The sequence below is a fragment of the Colletotrichum fructicola genome, assembly GCF_000319635.2.
Source record: "Colletotrichum fructicola Nara gc5 chromosome Unknown KSG_Nara_v1_contig09, whole genome shotgun sequence".
Lineage (NCBI taxonomy): Eukaryota > Fungi > Ascomycota > Sordariomycetes > Glomerellales > Glomerellaceae > Colletotrichum > Colletotrichum fructicola.
Window position 1 is genome coordinate 1,822,090 of NW_027094059.1, and position 19,566 is coordinate 1,841,655.

Genomic DNA, 19,566 nt, shown 5'->3' on the forward strand with positions numbered 1-19,566 from the left:
GGAGCGAAAACGACAAAATGGGCAAAGTGACGCACAAACCAAAAAGCCAGAAACGCGAAGACTATCGCAATGCGCGCAGCCAAGAAGGCGTGCTCGAGTTGCCCAAAAAAAAGTTCTATCGGCAAAGAGCTCATGCGAACCCCTTCTCAGATCATCAATTAGTCTAGTTGAGTCGCACAACGGTCCGCTGCCCATGGACAATGATACTAATTGCATGTTGCATGTCAGCCCAGCTGGTCCGAATGAGATGGACTGGACTCAATACTATCCCGCATTCACCGTCCAAGAAGACCACCCCTTGGTGTCCAAACCCGTGGCAGCGACATCCCTCGACACAGATACTCAGGCCATTTCAACAAACCAAACGAGTCGTATGCGGAAGGATGTCGAGGTTGTTGACATTGGCTGTGGGTTTGGAGGGTTGCTTGTGGCCCTGGCACCCCTCTTGCCAGACACACTGGTTCTTGGTATGTGGATAACGCACGCCTTTAGTTGTTGGTTGACTGACTTGGGCAGGCCTCGAGATTCGGACCTCGGTCACAGAGTACGTACAGGAGCGGATCAGAGCGCTTCGCGCGCAGAACGAGGACACTGGACTCTACCAGAATATCAGCTGCCTCAGGGCCAACAGCATGAAGTTTCTACCCAATTTCTTCCAAAAGGCACAGCTTTCCAAGATCTTCATTTGCTTTCCGGACCCTCACTTCAAAGCCCGGAAACACAAGGCCAGGATCGTTTCGACCACGCTCAACTCAGAGTATGCTTTTGCGCTGCGGCCTGGCGGCATAGTGTACACCATTACAGACGTCGAGCCCCTGCACCAGTGGATGGTAGAGCACTTCGGCGCCCATCCATCTTTCGAGCGTATACCCGAGGAAGAGCAGGAAGCGGACGAGTGCGTCAAGGTCATGAGGTCAGAAACGGAGGAGGGAAAGAAAGTGGCGCGGAATCAAGGCCAGAAGCATGTTGCCCTCTTCCGCAGAAAGGAAGACCCGGCCTGGTAATTGGTAATGGCGTTAAAAACGAGGATGGGCGACGGATTCTGGGCAGGGCGCAACAGGCACAGCCCTGAATGCCAAACATTTTCATTGATACCCAAGAGGAGCGTCATACTAAGTTCCATCTCTGGTTGATACGGATGGTTCATCCGCATTGTACGAGTGATTTCTTTATAAAATACTCTCGCGGATTACATATTCATGTCAAGGTACCGGTCGCAAAGCTTCGTTAGGCACGGACCCATTCGGCCACATGCATATTCCATTACAGTGCTACCTAGCGCTCTATTCGTAAGGCGGACAGGCATCTTGCAGCGATGTGCTGGTCAGGGGACAAGCTATGCACGCAGTTGAGGTAACCTGAAAGGTACTTCAACCTTACCTAGGCAGTGTACCGCACCTCGACATCGTCTCCACGTGTCGATTTGGACGTCCGCGTACCCCCTAATCGATAACAGGCTCGTTCGTCAACAAACACAGCTCCGGAAGCACCGCAAATATCAACATCGAACGATGTAGCGACGACACGCTGCCTTTCGATACCAATCTGGACTATGGCCCTGCAAGGAAGAGACCTGATCCTTGCCGCCATCACATGCTTCATTGCCTGGGGCTACGCCGTCAGTTGGGCGCCGACGTTGCGATGGATCGGATATGCCCTCTTGGGAGGAGCTCTTCTGACCGTCGCTTCGGTTCTAGCAGTCATTTTCCTCACGTCCCGAGGTTCTAGACGAAGCTTCCGTCATCGATCACCTCGTCCGCAGGGGCCCGCCTTCATTGCGCCGAAAGCCTGGTCTCGCGAAGTTGCCGACCTCTATACACGCCATTCCTACTCGAAAGTTTCCCTCGACCCCGATTCGCCCCGAATATCCGAAGCTCTTGACCATCTTCTCGGTCTTATCGTCCGGGACTTTGTCACCTCGTGGTACTCCAACATCAGCAAAAACCCCATTTTTGCAAACCAAGTGGACAAAGCTATCCGCGATGCTCTTATCAACATCAGAGAGAGGCTGTTGGAGCTTGATCTGGTGGACATTGTCACCACTCGTGTTGTCCCAATGCTAACGGCTCACTTCCGCGACTTCTACGATGCCGAACGCTCGGTTCGGGGGAGGAAGCTCAACCGATCCGTGACGGAATCAGAGGAGTTGGACTTGGCAATTGCTTCCAAATACAAGGATGGAAAATTACACCCTGCCGCATCGTTGTCGTTTCCCGATACCAAGCTCGTTCAGCAAGATTATCTTCGAAAAATGGTTTCTGGCATCTTGCCCAAGGTCCTCCCCCCTAATATGCTCGCCAGTCGCGCCGTCTCCACCATAATTCGAGAAATTGTCGCATGCGCTGTGCTGTTTCCCGTGCTTCAGATGTTGGCCGAACCCGATACATGGAATCAAGTTATGGAAAATTATGGTCGATCTATGTTGCAGGACCGGTCAACCGTCCGTAAGCTCAGGGCTGCGCTGGATCAGCATGCTTCGCCAACCCCGAGGGCGGGCAAAGCCGCAATTATACCACGACTTTCGCCCACCGACAGTGAACGAAAGTTTGAAAAGTTCATCCGCGCCATAAGAAAAGTAAACAATCTTTCGGAGGCGAGGCGCCTGAGAAGCGAGGTGGCTAGTCAACTAAAACGAGATTCGTTAGAAGACAACCAGGACCAGGTGTATCTCCGCCGGCTGGAAATGGGTAAGAGGCTGTTGGACCAGCGCGTTCAAGTGCTCGCGGCGGGAGGAGACAGACGCAACGCAGCCGCCTTACCTCCTCGCCCCGCAGGCAATACCAAGGCGGTGTCAAAACTTGAGCATGCCTCTTTGGTGGAGCTGCTCCGAGATGCATCAGGGTTGTCTTACTTCATGGAGTTTATGGATCGTCATCGCATGATGCCTCTCGTTCAGTTCTGGCTGGTGGTTGATGGCTTCCGCAACCCGTTGGAGGATGAAGGTCAGGACGACGAGCAGCTCCCATTGAATCTGTCCATGTGGACCGATTCTGATCGCCTAGACCTGGCGCAAATCGACCATGCGTACTTGGCTAAGGCTGAATTGAAGGTGTCGCAGTCCACTCGGGACGAAGTTCGGGCTTTTCTGAACGCCGGCAAGTCGGCTACTGCAGAGCAGTACTACAAAGCCCGGCGAGCCATCTTGAGAGCGCAAACAGCGGTCTTGGAGAGGATGCAAGCACAATTTTTTCAATCTTTCAAGAAGTCTGACCTCTTTTACAAGTGCTTGGCAGCCGAAGAAGCATCTGCAGCTATCACTGCTGTCCCTCCAGTTGAGCCGTCCTCGTCGGTGGCCCATCCGCCTATACACCGAAGTTCCCAATCATACCAGTCCAAGCCGAATGCGGTTGCAAGACTTGCACCGAGATTAACACGTCCGACGACGAAGCGAGCCGGATCTGCGTCGGATCTGAGGATCTCCAACGTTAACGGCGGCGGTCTCGACCCGGCAACGGCACAGCGACGCTCTCTAGACGACGACTCACCAACCCCGTTGTTTGACGATGAAGACTTTGAGCATGACAACATGATGGACTCGGTGCAGAGTCTGGACCAGGAAGCCAGCAATCCTATTCCCGATACCACTGTGGTTCAAGCTATGGAAGAAGCTCTAAATAACATCATGGAAGATAACCGACCTCAAACAGCCGAAGAATTCCGGGCGTCATTATTTGGGGCTGAAGATGCAGGCTCAAGCCTCTTCTCTGGCGATAATGATTCCCATCGAGGATCACTCGACGTGCCGAGGCCGGCACAGTCGTCCAAGGAAGCCGAGAGACCGAGTTTGTCATCTTTGGGCCTCGTAAGCGCCGCATCTCGAATAGGAGTTTTCGTTGACGATGATCTCTTCGGAGATGAGGACAAGTATCTTTCTGACGAGCAGGATGACGATGGCGGAGGTAAACAGATGGATGTGGAGGACGAAGTTCACGAAGCCGCGCCCGGAGACCTGGGCCTGGCGGAAGCTATCACAGCGCTGTCTAACGACATTGATCGCCTTGTAGCGCAAGATGCCATCGTCGAATCTCTTACGAAGAAGGCCGAACTCACGAACAACACAGCCGAATTACGTATTCTAAGGAAGTCCAAAGCAAGTCTGCAGCGCGAAATTCGGCGTAAAGAGTTGCAGAGACAGCAGTACGTAGTACAGGAAAGCGACAACAGCCTCTACGGCCGCTCCACGATCAAGATCAAAGCCATTCAGGTGGGGCGTGAAGACGACGGCAGGGAGTTCGCTCTCTATGTAATCGAGGTACAGCGGGATGCTGGAGAGAAGATGCCGGCAGCGACATGGATCATCACTCGGCGATATAGCGAGTTCCATGAACTACACCAAAAGCTTCGGTCGAGGTATCCATCCGTTCGCAACCTCGATTTTCCCAGACGACGAATGGTCATGAAGTTTCAGAGCGAGTTTCTGCGCAAAAGACGGGCTGCGTTGGAGCAGTATCTTCGCGAACTCTTGATGCTACCGGAAGTTTGCCGGAGCCGTGATCTACGAGCGTTCTTGTCTCAAAGCGTGATTGCTCAGGGTCAAGATCTAGTGGACCGCGAGGACAAGAAAGACATGATAACGCGATTATACGACTCAGTTACGGACGGTGTGGAGGATATCCTTGGCAATATTCCAGTCCTGGATCAACTTTCGCTAGCCGGCCAGAACCTGATTGCAGCAGCGACCAACCAGTTGAACGCAATGCCCCTACCAGTCAACGAAGATGGCGTCAATGCGGCCGAGGCCGAGGCCGAGTTGAATGCTTTCGAGAACAAGGAGCTGGAATCTTTTATCAAGCCTATTTGCGACATTTTCCTGGAGGTATTCGAGCTCAATCGAGGCAACAACTGGTTGCGCGGTCGGGCAGTCGTTGTGGTCCTCCAGCAACTACTCGGGGGTACCATAGAACGCAAAGTACGTGACAACGTCAAAATGCTGGTTCAAGAGGACGCGATTCTTAAGTATATTGCCCTGCTCCAAGACAGCATGTGGCCCGGTGGACAAATGAATAAGAATAAGCTGCCAAGGACAGCAGCAGAAAAGAAGCAGACACGCACAGAAGCCAGCCTGATGCTAGCAACACTTGTACCAGACCTGGCAGGCAGTGTGGTCGGTAGAGTCAATGCCCAAGCAGCCAGCCGACGTGTTTTTGCAACCTTTAATAATTCAAGACTCAAGTAAGTAGCTGTTCTGACAGCTTTTGGTTGCAATGGGCTAACTACATGTCAGCGCTCACTTAGCTTTTACTTTCATGGACGAGTTTGTGGAGATTTTGTTTGGCTGATGTGGGCGTGTGAGCCATTTTCTTTACCTTCTCGGGGACCGGAACAGGGAGGTACTCTTTTCCTCGTCTTAATTGGGGGCAATGGGCATATAGAATGGCGTCTTTGGCGCCCTAAACTTATGAGCTGGCGGGTATTGGGGGCGGTGCATCTTGCTGCATAGAAGCGGGTGTTAAGGATCAACTTTACACAGGGCGACTCGCTGATGGCAGGCGGGCGAGATGGACCAAGGGGCATTGCAATGTGCGATGCTGGGTGGCGATCGGCCGAGTATCAAGATAAGGGAGAAGACCAGTAAGAAGAACGCTTTGTGACTGGGCGAGTAATGATAGTAACAAAACAACATCCCAAACCCGTGAGAAAACCCGATGTGTACATAACGACGCCAGTCAACCACGGATTGACTGAACGGCGGTCAGAATAAAGTCAATTAGGTATGCTTCTCCACGAGGCTGCAACGAGGGCAGAACAAGGGATGATCGATCCCCTGTGAAAGATCGCGGTCTACTAGGTGAGAAGGGAAAAGCTTGCGAGTTTCGCAATTGGCTCAACGACGGCCCCAAGATCCCAAAAGATGCTTGAAACAGTCGGGTGGGCATCGCAAACATTCTTGGTCAGGCTTTTGTCACTCAGGAGAAGCTGAAAATGGACCTTTTTTGACTCTTTGAGAGTAGTACTGACTAAAATACCCAGCAACCTGCTACCCACATCAATGCGACACGAAAACCCGAGATCCGAGAGAGCGTCGTATCATCTTCTTTCGAAAGTCCGATCGTGGAGGTGATGATTCCTTTGCAAAGCGATTTAGCACCTTGAACCTCCGGTTTGTAAGGTGCTTCAAAGGTCAGACTAACAGCATCAAGAAGGTTGATGATGACCAGACTCGGGGACCGGTGAAACCACAGGGGGTACTTCGAATGCATATCCGGCGGGCTCCGGGTAAGAAGCAGAAAGGCCAACGCCATTGCTGCTTAGACATGGTCAATTCAAGTACCCTGCAGTTTGCAAGGCTTATCGAATTAGCAAAATCTCACAGCCCGCAACCGTCTCCTCATTACATCGATAGCAATCGTTGACAGACGTTATTAGGTCTCTTCCCTGAATTTGTATCCGGTGTCTGAGCGGGCTTTTTGATCGATCCTGACCTCAAGATGACAGTTACTTGACAAGTCGACAGGTATCGCTGGTCAGCTTATTTTGACGAGTTACTTGTTAAACCATTTACAACAATAATTCTTTTGTTTGGCTGGATGCTTGGGCGAAATTGACTGTCGACTGTTAGGATCCCCACCCCCCTCCCCCCAAAAAGAAAAAAGAAAAAAAAAAAAAAACCACCTTCCCGTCCCCCCTGCCCTTGAGAACTTAAGGCAGGTGCTCACTTGGTGAGGTGGAACGATGAACCAGTGGACGAACGACCTGGGGAGTCTAGGTAGCTCTTGTATGGAAGGTAAGGTAGGGAAGGTCCCTCATAGGCCAGGACATGCTTGACAGTGCCAGGGTATATCAGCTTGTCATTGGCTGTCTACGAGAAGGCCCCGCTGTGAAGCCCCAGAGCCGGGCAGCCTGCATGCTGTAGCTCCTGCTCCTCCTCCTTTCTCCTCGGTTGTGCAGACCACTGCAGCACTCCAGGAGCTCCTCCCCTCTTCAGCCCGAGCATGGCATGCATGCTTGACGCTCTTCGGTCGCTCCACTATCCCAATTTGTGTTTTTTTTTTTTCTTTCCCTTCTCTCTTCCTTTCCTTGTTGTCTACTCTCTCCTGCTCCTCCTCCTCCTCTTCGCATCCATAGCAAGGACCTCAGGACCTCAGGTCGCAAGGTCAGGCAGCTAAGGTACCTACCTATCTAGGTACCTATGAATTAGCTACAAATCCACCCTTGATTGGATCTTCTTCCCCTAGTGCTTCGAGCCCTTACCTACCCGGGAACTCGATTACAGCACGAGATACCGTAGGTGAGCCAGCTGCGGCACTGCGGGCACCAGGAACCGTCCAGTACATTACATTAGCTTACCTCCTTCTCCTCCAACAGCTCCTACCCCATCCCTCACCTCACCTCATCTCCTCTTGACACCTACAACCGGCACCTTTCCCCCAAGGCGCACACACTACTGGGTACTCTGCTCACAGAGGTGCCCGACAACACTCCCTCTTCCGACCAATCGCTGCTCGACCGACCGGTGTAACGTCGATACTAGAACCCTTCATAACTTCTCCCCTCCCAGCCCAGCCCATCGTCTCGCTCCTGCATTTCCCTTCCGTCTTCCCCGTTTAGTCGGCGTTCGGAAACTGGCACGAATACGTCCGCGCTATTCCTTCCTGTCCTTCAGTCGCCTTTTTGCCTATAGGTCGACCTGGAACATCACAAGTCGTTAATTCTCCACGTCATTGCCGCTTCTTGGACTCGGCCGTATCGTTGACACGCCTGTGGCAACTGCTACTGCGAATCTCGCTTGGCTGCTCTTCTGCACGCGACAGACTCGACAAGGCATTCCCATCAAAATGACCGAAGTATCGTCTACCAGGTTGTACCTGGGGAATCTCCCGCGAACTGGTTAGTTCAACTTGGCCCAAATGCGTCTCGATGCATCGCGCTGTGGTAGCAAATCGCTAACCTATGCGCCTCTGGCCCCGCCAGCTACCAAAGCCGACGTCGAAGCACACTTCGCCACCCATGGCACCGGCGAAATAACTGAAATCAAGCTCATGAACGGCTTCGGCTTCATTGAATACAAAGATGCCATGGATGCCCGTGATGTAGTCCCAGGTAAGTGTCTCAACGCTGACGCAGTCTGGTCCCGTCACTTTCTTCATCGCTAATTCCTTGTCTGCCCAGCTTTCCGTATGTTCCCGCGCGTCGATACACTGCAATCTGCTTCTTCCGGTCCGGTCCGCTAACCATAGCATCGCATCAAAAGATGGATCCGACTTTATGGGCGAACGCTTGACAGTGCAATTTGCCCGTGGAACCCGGCATCGGGAGGGCGGTAATGGCGGCGGCTTTAACAACGAGCGCGCTCCCCCAAGGCCTCGTCGTACTCCCCATCGGATGCAGATCACGGGACTTCCCACCGATACCAGTTGGCAGGTCTGTTGAAATCTCTCCCCATTCTCTCAAGCCGGACACCTGGACTTTCCCCATCTCCCCCTTTGCTGGCGTGAGGCGCGTTGGTCGACCCTTTCACCGCGAGATGGACTTCCCGGCACGTTCTGCGGTTTTTGGCACACAGATACCTCCCCTCCTGCCGTCCTCATACCAGCGCGGACCATGCGGCTCGGATGGAACTCGCATTGCCGTGTCAGGACTGGTTCTATGTCGGCTTGGCCCTATCAGAACAAGGAAGGAAACCCTTGGGATGGCCGCCTCGATGATGGCTTTATTCCCACCGCTGACTGGACGCTGTCTGGTCGTTGAACTCCGGACTTCCAACCCTCTTCGGCCCATGCCACAGCTCCTGGACACCAACTTACATGGACTCTGGATATAGGATCTCAAAGATTTTGCCCGTCAATCGAGTCTCGATGTCGTCTATTCTGAGACCGGCCGCGACGGCAATGGTCGAGGGTGAGTCAATTGCCACCTTTCCCGCGGTCTTGGCATATACTAACTGAACTCTACAGATTCGTTGAATTTGAGACCGCAGCCGACCTGAGAACTGCGGTCGAGAAGCTTGACGGCCGAGAATTCAAAGGAAATCGTGTCACCTGTGTTGCCGATGTGGGTTACCAAATTGTAAATGAAAATGCGCTGTCTGACTGAGCTGACGCACTTCATCAGACCCAACCCGATATGCCTCCTCGCGACATCCGCGGCGCGCGCTCACGTTCTCCTGGCGGACGTCGCCCTTACCCGCCTCCGATGGACGACTACGATAGGCGTGGCCCTCCACGAGGTTACAGTCCGCGCAGAGATGGATATCGTGACGGCTATCGTGAGCGCAGCCCTCGTCGAGAGTACTATGATGATCGCGCTCGATACCGATCCCCTCCTCGCCGCCCTATGGATGATTACCCTCCACCGCGAGGCCGCTATGACGACCCCTACCGTCGAGACTATCCTCCGCCACCCGATCCCTATGCCAATGGTAGACCCTACGACCGTCCTCCAAGAGACTTCCCTCCTCGAGATGGGGCGTACCCTCGTGATGGGTACCCTCGCGAGTATGACCGTGGTGGCCGTTACTGGTAACTCATCTCCTGCTCAAACACTTGCCTCAAAGGGGCTGTCCTTGACTCTGAATAGATCCTGGAGGCGCCCAAAACATGTTACAGTACAGAGACCGCATCCTCGCTTCTAGTTCGCATTGGACCATAAGGAAGGAAACGATGTGATTTGAATGGCGGTTGTTCGTGGGCCTGAAAAGCTGCTCTAAGTCTCCAAGCTTTCCAATCATGTAGGATGCGGGGATTGGGGGCAACAGAAAATGAAGTGTTGCGTCGCGGAAATCGAGATGGGAGTACCCAGAAGGAAATGTATATTGTACGATTACACGCATGGATATCCGACCAAAAAGAATGAATCCTTGCCTGCACCCCGTCACACCCTTCCACTTCGCTTATGCGATGATGAGTTGGGCCTAAACATCGAAGAGGATCATGGCGTTCGCATCGACAACGTGCATTTAATTGACAGCCAAATTCCCTGCCTACAAGTACCTGCCGTAGCAATTGAACCTTTCACCTTTGCTGGCTTAAACCGGAACGCCCCAACATACCCTCCATTATTGGATGTTCAGATGATACACTTTCGAAGCCTTCTTGCCGTCCCATCAAAACACGCTCCAAGCGCAGAAACATGCATGCGCGTCTTCACCGTAGGGTAAGATTACGCCGTCTTCTTCCACTGGGTGTATACACCAATCAAACTGCTTACGGTGCCAGCGAGACCAACAATGCCATCGTCAAAATTGGCCCACGCCAAGGCGGAGGTGGGGACGGTCAAGTCGCAGAGGTCGGAAAGGAGCTGGAGGCGGCTACCAGCGCGTTCACTATAGTTTGATTAGCTTGAGCCGGCTTGCCAACGCGAAGAGGGCGCGAATTTTCACGTCCCAGAGACGGTTCTGAGGGGGGTTCATCTTGGGGGTACTCACATGGCTATTCTCTTTGCCTCAACAACACCTTCACCTTCCTTCTTATCGACCTTGGCCTCCCGCTGCTGAAGACGGTAAAGGGTATAGGATTGAGCAATGACACTGCAGATCAGACCAATGGCCCAGCAGCGATAGGCCTCCTTTTGAAGCTTCTTGGCACCCTCCCATTTCCTAATCCCAGCCGCGTCCAAAACGGTGGCGGCATCGAAGGTCAGATAGCCAGCATAGCCAAGCTGGCGACCGACAGCGGCGTAGCGGAGGACAGGGTCCATAGTTTTGGCATCGGAAGCAACGGCGGCAGCTTTGAAGTGCTCGACGTTTTTGCCTACGCGCATGATTTTGCGGGTGAGGCCAAATTGCTTCTTGATGGCATCCCAAGGAGCGATCTCAGTTTTGGAGCCATTGGTGCGAAACAAGTACCAGGCGTAGAAACGGGCGAAGTACTGGAGAGTGCGGAGGAGCTTGTCGCGACCGACAGTCGTGGCGACGAACTTTAGGTAGTGTGCGACGGAAGGATGGTAGATGACGGCGTCGGCAACCATTTTGGAGGCGGAAGGCAGAGTATCAAATCAGAAATTCGGGACAGGCGGTGACTTCGGAGGATGCGGCCAAATGCGGAGTGGATTTGATGGAGTTCGGTGGGCTTCGAATGGAGGCAACTGTTTAAGTCACGAAAATTGTTGTTGGCGATGGGAAACGTCGAGGTTCTGGCCGAAGCACGGGGGATGGGCACGGATAGTAAACTGGGCAGATCGACTGGCTGCTAGTGCAGCTGCCACATGCCGAGGTCCGCCAGCGAAACCGAGACATCAGCGAAGACTCCCAGCACAACGCGGCCGAGACGGGGGGTTTTTGCCGCGGGCTACTGTATGAAGCACGTAAGGGAACCATGTCCATGACCTTGAGCACGCTCAGGCGGGGGGGCACGTGAGCGCAAAATAGGGGCTTATCTAAGCTCGTTGGCTCGGCACCTGCGGCCCTGCGGGCGCTGCGCGGTGGACCAGTGAGTGTGGTCTTGGTCAGTTGTGGGGTTAAAGCTGGGGGAGTTGGGATAAACCCAAAGAGGCCGGCAGATGAGGAATCGCTTGCGCCTCAGGCGTCAACAAGTCAAAGGTTTGTTGGTCCTAACTCTTGTGTGTGTCGTGACTACTGCTCAGGGACATCAAGCTCCACCTCCACTACGGAAGTAGGAATTACAATTACAATTACATACATAGTACAGAGCAATTACTGGTCTTTGTCAGCGTTCCGCACAGGTCCGGATGGGACCTTCTGGTCATAGTGCCTCATGCCTCCATAGTCCGGTCCACCGGACTTCGTACAGAGCGGGAGAATCAAGGACCGCGATGGGTTCCATCACTCTCGATGGAAAGAATAGAAACAGAGCGGAATTGTCAGATGCCAAAAGTATTGACCTAAACCAAGCTACAGGCACTTCACCACGTCCTCGTCGTAGCCATGGACAGCCCTGCCACCCTTAGCGTTTCTTTTCCCGCCACCCAAAAGTACTCCCTACCTACTATGGGACGGAAAAGAGCCAACCAACCTACCGACAGATTACTCACTTACGTAGTCCACGAGAAATAGTAGTGAGAAACAAGGGTGCTTCTCGCTGCATACCGCGCCGAGGGTTTCCGAGAAATCCTCTGAGGCGCCTCGCGTCCCGTACCATTAGCGCCTTCATCCCCATGTCTCGGGTTCCCCTCGGCCGGTGGTGCTTGCGGTAGGCCCCACTTCGTCGTGGTGACTCGGGATCGTACGCGATAATAGGACGTAGCACCGTAGCCCTGCGATAGCCGTATGCCGAATTGAGGGGCACTGAGCTCTGAAGACGAGAGCTTCCGGCAACGCTGTCTGATGCTTTGTTCCAGACCCGGACTTACAAACACGGTCCATTTCCTCCAATTGCCACCTCATTTCTCCTTTCGCATTTCTTTTATTTCGTCACCTTCATCTACAACGTCTCCCCTCCTGTACCACACTCTCTTGCCGCATCGCACTCGCCATACTTTAACGTACGTATCGTCCTTCGGCTTAAGCCCGACCCCTCCATACCGTGCGCTCGTTGTTCTTTGTAATGTCCGTCGTGGACCACCACCTTCACAAGCCTCAATTACCACTAGAAAGCACTTCTCTCCTTTCTATCTTTTCTTCATGTCAACTCCCGGATGCTCACAATCTTGACCAAAGAACTGACGCGTCCAGTTACAGCCACCTAACCCATCATGTCGGCCTACACAACGAACGGCGGCGGCCAAGAAACCGAAAAGATCAACACCAACATTGTTACGCTGACTCGCTTCCTCACCGAAGAGCAAGCCAAACATAAGGAAGCCACCGGAGATTTCACGTAGGCCTTCAACTCCCACTTGCTCCGCTACGTTTGTCTTCTAACCATGCGCATAGACTTCTATGCCATGCCCTGCAGTTTTCCTTCAAGTCGATTGCCTACTACATCCGTCGAGCTACCCTAGTTAACCTGACTGGTCTGGCCGGTTCTTCCAACACCACTGGTGACGATCAAAAGAAGCTTGATGTCATCTCAAACGATCTCTTCATTGAGGCGATGAGATCGTCCGGCAAGTGCGCTCTACTGGTCTCAGAGGAGGAGGAGGACGTTATCTTCTTCAACGACAGTACGGGCGCCCGTTATGCCGTCGCATGCGATCCCATTGACGGCTCCTCCAACCTGGATGCCGGTGTGTCCGTTGGCACCATTTTTGGTATCCACAAATTACAAGAGGGTTCAACTGGCACCAAGGAAGACATTCTGAAGCCTGGCACTGAGCTCCTGGCTGCCGGCTTCACCATGTACGGCGCGTCGGCTCAACTCGTCATTACTATGAGGGGCGGCACCGTGAATGGTTTCACGCTCGACAACGGTGTCGGCGAATTCATTCTTACCCATCCCGACATGAGACTGCCCAAGTCCCGCGCCATTTACTCGGTGAATGAGGGTAACTCGCTATACTGGGAGGATGGCACAAACAACTACTTCAACTCATTGAAGACACCCCAAGAAAACGGTAAACCGTACAGCGCTCGGTACATCGGCTCTATGGTGGCTGATGCCTACCGTACTCTGCTCTACGGAGGCGTATTTGCTTACCCGGCCGACAAGAAGAGCCCTAAAGGCAAACTTCGTATTCTTTACGAATGCGCACCAATGGCATTGGTATTTGAGAATGGTAAGTCTGAGCATCTCTATACCCTGCCCAGTTTCACTTCTAAACATTCTCGCAGCCGGTGGTCAAGCGGTCGACAGCAAGATGAGGAGAATGCTCGAGGTCGTGCCCGAACACATTCATGACCGAGCCGGTATCTTCATGGGCAGCTTTGATGAGGTTGAGAAGGTGAAGAAGTTCCACCAGTAACTGATTGGAACTCGCATTTGTCTCATCCCAACCAACGACACCGATTTTCATGACATTTAATGGATGCGAAATGACATTTTCTTCTTCTTTTTGACTGATGATTGATTCCCGTTGGAGGCGCTTTGGGGACCAGATTGGTTGTGTGGGTGGACGCGCGGTGGGCACAGAGGAAAAGGGGGCTGACTGGGGCGATCGTAAACTACCTCATCTAGGCAGGTTAGTCCATTCCGGACCAGAGTATGTGGTCGTATTGGAAACTCCATATTGAAAAGAAATAATCTTCAGTTTGTGGTACCAATTTCTCAACATCACAGTATCCCGGGCTAGAATACCTTGGGAATCAGCTTCGGAGTGTTCTTCTTCCATTCCTGGTAGTCCTTGCGGTCTCCATAACGCTTGTCGTATTTCTTCTCGCTCAGGGGGATGCCCGAAACCTTTGTCAGGAGCAGGGCGACGAATGCTGGACTTGCAAACGACATTGCAGTTGCTAGTAGAGGCCCAGCAATGCCGCCGTAAAGACCTAGACTGGCTTGGACAGGCTTCGATACGATGATCCCGGCGGCGGCAGTTGCAATGCCAGTCCAGAGAGAAATTTCTCCAAAATAATTCGGATATTGGCTGATGTTGTGTTAGTCATGCCGTAGTTCGCTTTCCAACTGGTGCCACTCCTTTATGGGAGCAGAGATGGCAATGCTAATTGCGTAGTTCAAAACGTACCTGACAGTCCAAAGGCCGCGGGTCATGAACTGCTCGTCATGAAGCTTTTCCCTCTTTTCTCGCATCCACTTGCTCTTCTGCCAATCAGCTGTGATTTCGAACGCGAACCCGGCAACGTAGACGAGAATGCCGATGATGTCAGATATCTTGACGGGTGGCAACGCAGCGAACGAAGCTGCGGGAACGGAGTTGAGAGCTATCACAGGGAGTAGGCACAAGGAGACCCAGGTGGCTTGTGCAAAGAAAGCACCCGCAAATTTTGCGGGAGATTTCTTGATTTCATCGAAGCGAGAGTCGTGGCCGTCTTGCAGGATACGTTGGAATAGGTATGATCCCACTACAGATGCCGCGGTCAGATTTTTAAAAAAAAAAAAAAAAAAAAAAAAAAAACCTCACATCAAGCCACGGAAGATGTGTGTAAACTTACGTCGTACAGCCCAAAACACGACGGCACCGCTCAGAGCAACCTGTCGCCAGTTCAGAGCTCCGAGTCTACCAGGGTTGGTGAACGGAGCGAAAAGACTCGGCAACGGAGTAGACACGTTGGCTGCCGTAGACGAGAATGTGGTGCGCAACGAGGGCAGATACAGGCTGAGAGCAGTTACGGACAGAAACGTCAGGGAGCCGGAAAAGTCATAAAAGCGTTCATTCTGTGCGAGAATGGAGGGGATCGCGAAAGCAAATTGGATCGCGTATGCGGCGGAGACTGAGGGAACCAAAGTCCGTAGCAAGGGATTTTTGAAGTTGGTGAGATGGAGAAGCGATTGTAGTAGAGTCATGGCGACTACCGTTCTTCAGTGGAATTAATCCTGAGAGAGCCAGGATGTCGTGGGGAAAACGATGGGTCACTCAATTGTCGACAGCAGCGAGGTTGGGGGCATTCTTGTATCAGCCGTACATATTTGTAGAGATGCGTTCGGCCGGGGGATGGGATGCTACCTTATTGAATGACGACATGACCTTGACAGGGCCGGGACGAGAACGGCCCAAGCTCCGATGCTGGGATGCACAGGCTTCCGGTTGCCGATGCAGGACTTTCGGTGCAGATGCTCACCGAGTGATAAGATAGAGTACCCCGAGAAGCCCCATGTTGGGTGCCCCGCTGGTGCCCCGCGGTCGGAGGTGCAGAGAAATTAATCATCCTGCCCTCCTCCTAAACCCCTCTGTTGCACTCAACACTGAAACCACAGGCAAACGGCCCAGTTCACATCGCGTCTCAATAACTGATTAGTCCTTGAAATACAGCAATGTCTTCTCCCAAGCAGATATTCATTGCCATTATCGGTACGAGCATCCCTTCACACCACCTCGGAAAAGAACATCATCTAAACGTTTCTTGGCATGCGATATAGGCGCTGGCGGGGTTGGAAAGTGCTTCCTCTCCCAACTCGAGGCGCTAGCTGCGAGACGACCCTCCCCAAAGCTCAGCCTATGCTATATTTCAACCAGCAAAAAGGCTCTGTACGACCACAGCTACTCTGCCATCCCCATTACTGGCGTCACCGAGAAACTCTCCGCCGCTTCGCAGGCTCCGCCCCCTCTTTCCCAGCTCGCTGAGTATCTTGCTGCCGCTCCCGCCAAGGTCGTCCTTGTCGACAACACCAGTTCCCAAGATGTCGCCGATGCCTACCCGGTCTTCCTTGGTCGTGGTATCAGCGTGGTCACCCCCAACAAGAAGGCGTTCTCGGGCTCCTACAAGCTGTGGCAAGATATTTTCTCCGCAGCGTCGACATCTGGCGCCAAAGTCTACCACGAGTCATCTGTCGGTGCGGGCCTGCCCGTCATCTCGACTCTGAAAGATCTGGTGGAGACTGGTGACCGTGTTACGAAGATTGAGGGCGTCTTCAGCGGCACCATGTCCTTCCTGTTCAACTCTTTTGCTCCTGTATCAGGCTCCGGGGGCAAGTGGTCCGCCGAGGTGGCCAAGGCGAAGCAGCTAGGCTACACGGAGCCGGATCCGAGAGACGATCTTAATGGACTCGATGTCGCCCGGAAGCTCACCATTCTTGCAAGACTGGCTGGACTGCCTGTGGAATCCCCGACTTCATTCCCCGTTGAGAGTCTGATCCCCAAGGAACTCGAGTCATGCTCGAGCGGTGACGAGTTCTTGCAGAAGCTTCCAGCATTTGACAGTCAGATGGAGGAGACCAAGGCAGCCGCAGAGAGCCAAGGCAAGGTTGTGCGCTTCGTAGGCAGCATTGACGTTGCTTCCAAGCAGGTCAAGGTTGGTCTGGAGCAGTTCGACGCATCTCATCCCATAGCCGCGCTTAAGGGTAGCGACAACATCATCAGCTTTTACACGGAGAGGTATGGTAGCAACCCACTAATTATCCAGGGTGCCGGCGCTGGTGGTGATGTGACGGCTATGGGTGTGACAGGCGATTTGATCAAGGTTATAGGTCAGATTGTATGAAGCGCTCATCAAGGTAGCTTTAGAACAGAAAGATGGACAGCCATAGCGCTGTAACAAAATGTCATCAAGTACATAAACGAATGCACCACGAGTTGTGATTGTATTCTCCATGAAGCATGGCTGGCGCCGGATATGGAGTCCATGATCACGGGAGGTCATTTACCCCATCCACAAATCCAGCTAAGCCACGACGACTGGGCCCCGGGAGGACGCGCCGCAGCACGCACGGCGGCATGGTCCTTTTCGAATGATAGCTCTGATCCTGGTGACGTGGGTCTGTCGCTAATGGCGGCGAGATGTGCAACAGTCAGGGTGAAATCTCCCTCCTGCTCTCCAAAAAAGCTGACACTTTATCAGCAAAAAGGCGATAAAATGATGGGTATTGCATTACCTTCGCATCATGAAACTGATTCTCTTAATACTGGATAAGTCCAGCGGCTTGGCATCAAGCTTGGGTTTGCCCCTGTATGTGGGTTTGAAGTCGCTCCAGAGGATTTTCACGTCGCCAGTATCACAGACGAAGTCGTACTCCCAGCTGATTGTGCTCTGGTCGCGGCCATCGTCCCGGGGAGGCAGGATCTCGTCTTTGACAGTAAGAGTGTACTTTTTGGAGTCGCTCTCAAGGATTCTGATGACGAAACCATCATACTGCCTCAAATCCAGATGGAGTGTACCAAGAGTCCTCTGAGACGCGAATCCAGCTGCTCCGAGGGTGGTGATGTCTAGGTGACCAAAAAATCGAGCTTTCTCCGGCGATTCGCAGTGCATGTGAGACTGGCTCTTTCCGCCGCGGACTCGGTCGTCAGAATCAGTCCAGAGACTGGAATCCCAGGGACTAACAATATTGGTCAATCAGATGTCTCATGTGTTCCGCTATTTCAAGGGATGAGTGAATCATGAGAAGGGGTAAGGAAGCGGTGCGGGTTTCTCAACGCAATGGTCCCCGCACCGAATCTGGGCCAGAAAACCAACCTGTCGCCTCCATAGAGGTATAGCAACTTCCAGTCCGGTGCCATTGCGGTCGTTCTGGACTGCGTAGAGCCGGCGGTTGTTCAGCTGGTAAATGGAAAGTATATGCGGATTCTATTCGGCGGGCTGCAAGAACGGCGAATGGCAAGAAAGTATTTGGGCGGTTTGGAGTGTCCGCGGTTCGGCGGGGGTGATTGGGAAGTAGGGATACTTCCTGGGCCGCATCCAATCACCTATGCCTCGACGTAAATCCAAACAGTTTTTTGAGGGATTGAAGATGTTTCGCTGGAAGCTTGCAAGCTTGCTTGCAGATGGCGGGAAAACGTAAGCCAAGTGGAGCCCGGGCTAATTTCATCACCAACCAAGAAAGGTAAATGCAGGTACTCTGTCGAAGCTGCTTTGTGGCACAGTGCCATGATTACCTAAGGTAATGTGCAGACCACAACTTATTGAAACACCAAGTGATCGACCAGGCTATATTCCCCAGCCGGGCGCGCAAACGGTGAGATAATGAGTGCAAAAAAACCTCGTCGTGACTTCGTGGCCGAGTTTCGAAGCATTTTGGTTCCCACCGAAATGGTGTTGCAGCTTCCCCACATCGAAAGTCGTCACTTCTTTGCGTACCTCCAGTATGCAAAGGGCTAATGTGGAAGGAAAGAAATTTGGACTTTGGACAAGTGGCTCGCATTAGGCGCCGATCTACCTGTGTCATGGCAATGTCTGAGAATGTGACTCTTGAGTCGTTATGGTCCTTGTTGAGGGAGGCCGCGCAAAGGCGCAGATAATATACAACCTCCTACGTAACCATCACGAGCTAATCTTGTACGGCAATACCTTGGTACCTACTCTTGAACATCCCGGCCGGAACAGATCCACAACGGCTAATGGTCGTCTTGAACACAAAAGAGACACGACACAACGCAAAGCGAGGTGCTTGTGGACGAGCATTATCCAGTGTGCCCGATCTTGACTACGAAGAAGGATGTTGACGCAGAAAGCATGACAAGTATGTCTGGGTAGCAGGAAATGCGGTACGGAGTGGTGCGATGCAGGTTGCATTGTTCTAGTCTTTCTATTTCGGAAGAAAGCCGGAGGCTTGGTGAGGCAAAAGCGCGTATCATTGTTCAGTTGGGTAAGGAAACCAAAACATAGTTTAACCAACGATAGCGACTCGTAAACAGGTAAGGTAGCGAATCCTCTTTCACGTCCAGCCCAACGCTATGATGACTGATCGCTTGTGGCGCAAGGTGACGGACGTCAGGCGGGCCTCAGACACCGCAGCTGGGAAGATCCATCACGGCGGGTAAAGTCGTAGTGCGTAGGTAAGTGCGCTGGAAGAATACCTAGGGGACCTCCGCGATGTGTTTTAGCGCGTGAAGTCGAGTTTAATGGGGGCGGGCGTGCGTCTCGGTAGGCCGGTCCAGCGTCTGTGCTAAGCATTGCCGCATCGGCTCCGGTCTTGCTCAAGAATGGAATTAGCATCGGAAACTTAAAACCTCTGTAGGATTTGCGAACAGCCGGGTTATGTTGTGAGAGACCAGATAGGATGGACGGGATGAACCAGCATCGACCATGAGGCATTGCTGGTGGCCACGACACGAATTAAGATCCCTCAGGGTTCCATTGCCCGCATGCAGCTCTGATGCGTTTTTGATCCTTGCACTGTCTACACCGGACGATAGCAACCAAACACAGGTAGCCTCGATCCAGTCAACAAGATAAAAGCACGA

The 19,566-nt window shown here is 52.8% G+C and overlaps 8 protein-coding genes across 8 annotated transcripts; 5 read left to right on the forward strand and 3 right to left on the reverse strand.

Moving 5' to 3' along the window:
• Window positions 1-17: 17 nt before the first annotated feature.
• Window positions 18-1,004, forward strand: TRM8 (tRNA (guanine-N(7)-)-methyltransferase; the record flags this gene model as incomplete). Its single annotated transcript, XM_032029692.1, has 3 exons — window positions 18-166; window positions 229-467; window positions 517-1,004. The coding sequence occupies 3 exons, from the start codon at window positions 18-20 to the stop codon at window positions 1,002-1,004; spliced, it is 876 nt and encodes a 291-aa protein (XP_031890754.1).
• Window positions 1,005-1,552: 548 nt separating this feature from the next.
• Window positions 1,553-5,279, forward strand: snx12 (Sorting nexin-12; the record flags this gene model as incomplete). The annotated part of the gene is made up of 2 exons (XM_032029693.1): window positions 1,553-5,172; window positions 5,225-5,279. The coding sequence occupies 2 exons, from the start codon at window positions 1,553-1,555 to the stop codon at window positions 5,277-5,279; spliced, it is 3,675 nt and encodes a 1,224-aa protein (XP_031890755.1).
• A 2,496-nt stretch (window positions 5,280-7,775) lies between these two features.
• Window positions 7,776-9,605, forward strand: srp2 (Pre-mRNA-splicing factor srp2; the record flags this gene model as incomplete). Its single annotated transcript, XM_032029695.1, has 9 exons — window positions 7,776-7,827; window positions 7,912-8,040; window positions 8,110-8,115; window positions 8,192-8,361; window positions 8,762-8,838; window positions 8,895-8,991; window positions 9,052-9,166; window positions 9,216-9,458; window positions 9,517-9,605. 9 exons carry the CDS (start codon window positions 7,776-7,778, stop codon window positions 9,603-9,605), a joined length of 978 nt encoding a protein of 325 aa, XP_031890752.1.
• Window positions 9,606-10,098: 493 nt separating this feature from the next.
• On the reverse strand, window positions 10,099-10,905 carry PEX11A (Peroxisomal membrane protein PMP30A; the record flags this gene model as incomplete). Its single annotated transcript, XM_032029696.1, has 2 exons — window positions 10,099-10,261; window positions 10,364-10,905. 2 exons carry the CDS (start codon window positions 10,903-10,905, stop codon window positions 10,099-10,101), a joined length of 705 nt encoding a protein of 234 aa, XP_031890753.1.
• Window positions 10,906-12,588: 1,683 nt separating this feature from the next.
• On the forward strand, window positions 12,589-13,737 carry FBP1 (Fructose-1,6-bisphosphatase; the record flags this gene model as incomplete). The annotated part of the gene is made up of 3 exons (XM_032029697.1): window positions 12,589-12,713; window positions 12,770-13,551; window positions 13,607-13,737. 3 exons carry the CDS (start codon window positions 12,589-12,591, stop codon window positions 13,735-13,737), a joined length of 1,038 nt encoding a protein of 345 aa, XP_031890760.1.
• A 323-nt stretch (window positions 13,738-14,060) lies between these two features.
• CGGC5_v014803 (uncharacterized protein) lies at window positions 14,061-15,233 on the reverse strand (the record flags this gene model as incomplete). The annotated part of the gene is made up of 3 exons (XM_032029698.1): window positions 14,061-14,355; window positions 14,455-14,791; window positions 14,882-15,233. The coding sequence occupies 3 exons, from the start codon at window positions 15,231-15,233 to the stop codon at window positions 14,061-14,063; spliced, it is 984 nt and encodes a 327-aa protein (XP_031890761.1).
• A 468-nt stretch (window positions 15,234-15,701) lies between these two features.
• CGGC5_v014804 (Homoserine dehydrogenase) lies at window positions 15,702-16,867 on the forward strand (the record flags this gene model as incomplete). The annotated part of the gene is made up of 2 exons (XM_032029700.1): window positions 15,702-15,738; window positions 15,807-16,867. The coding sequence occupies 2 exons, from the start codon at window positions 15,702-15,704 to the stop codon at window positions 16,865-16,867; spliced, it is 1,098 nt and encodes a 365-aa protein (XP_031890962.1).
• A 155-nt stretch (window positions 16,868-17,022) lies between these two features.
• CGGC5_v014805 (Uncharacterized protein) lies at window positions 17,023-17,883 on the reverse strand (the record flags this gene model as incomplete). The annotated part of the gene is made up of 3 exons (XM_032029701.1): window positions 17,023-17,209; window positions 17,259-17,702; window positions 17,840-17,883. 3 exons carry the CDS (start codon window positions 17,881-17,883, stop codon window positions 17,023-17,025), a joined length of 675 nt encoding a protein of 224 aa, XP_031890961.1.
• Window positions 17,884-19,566: the final 1,683 nt, after the last annotated feature.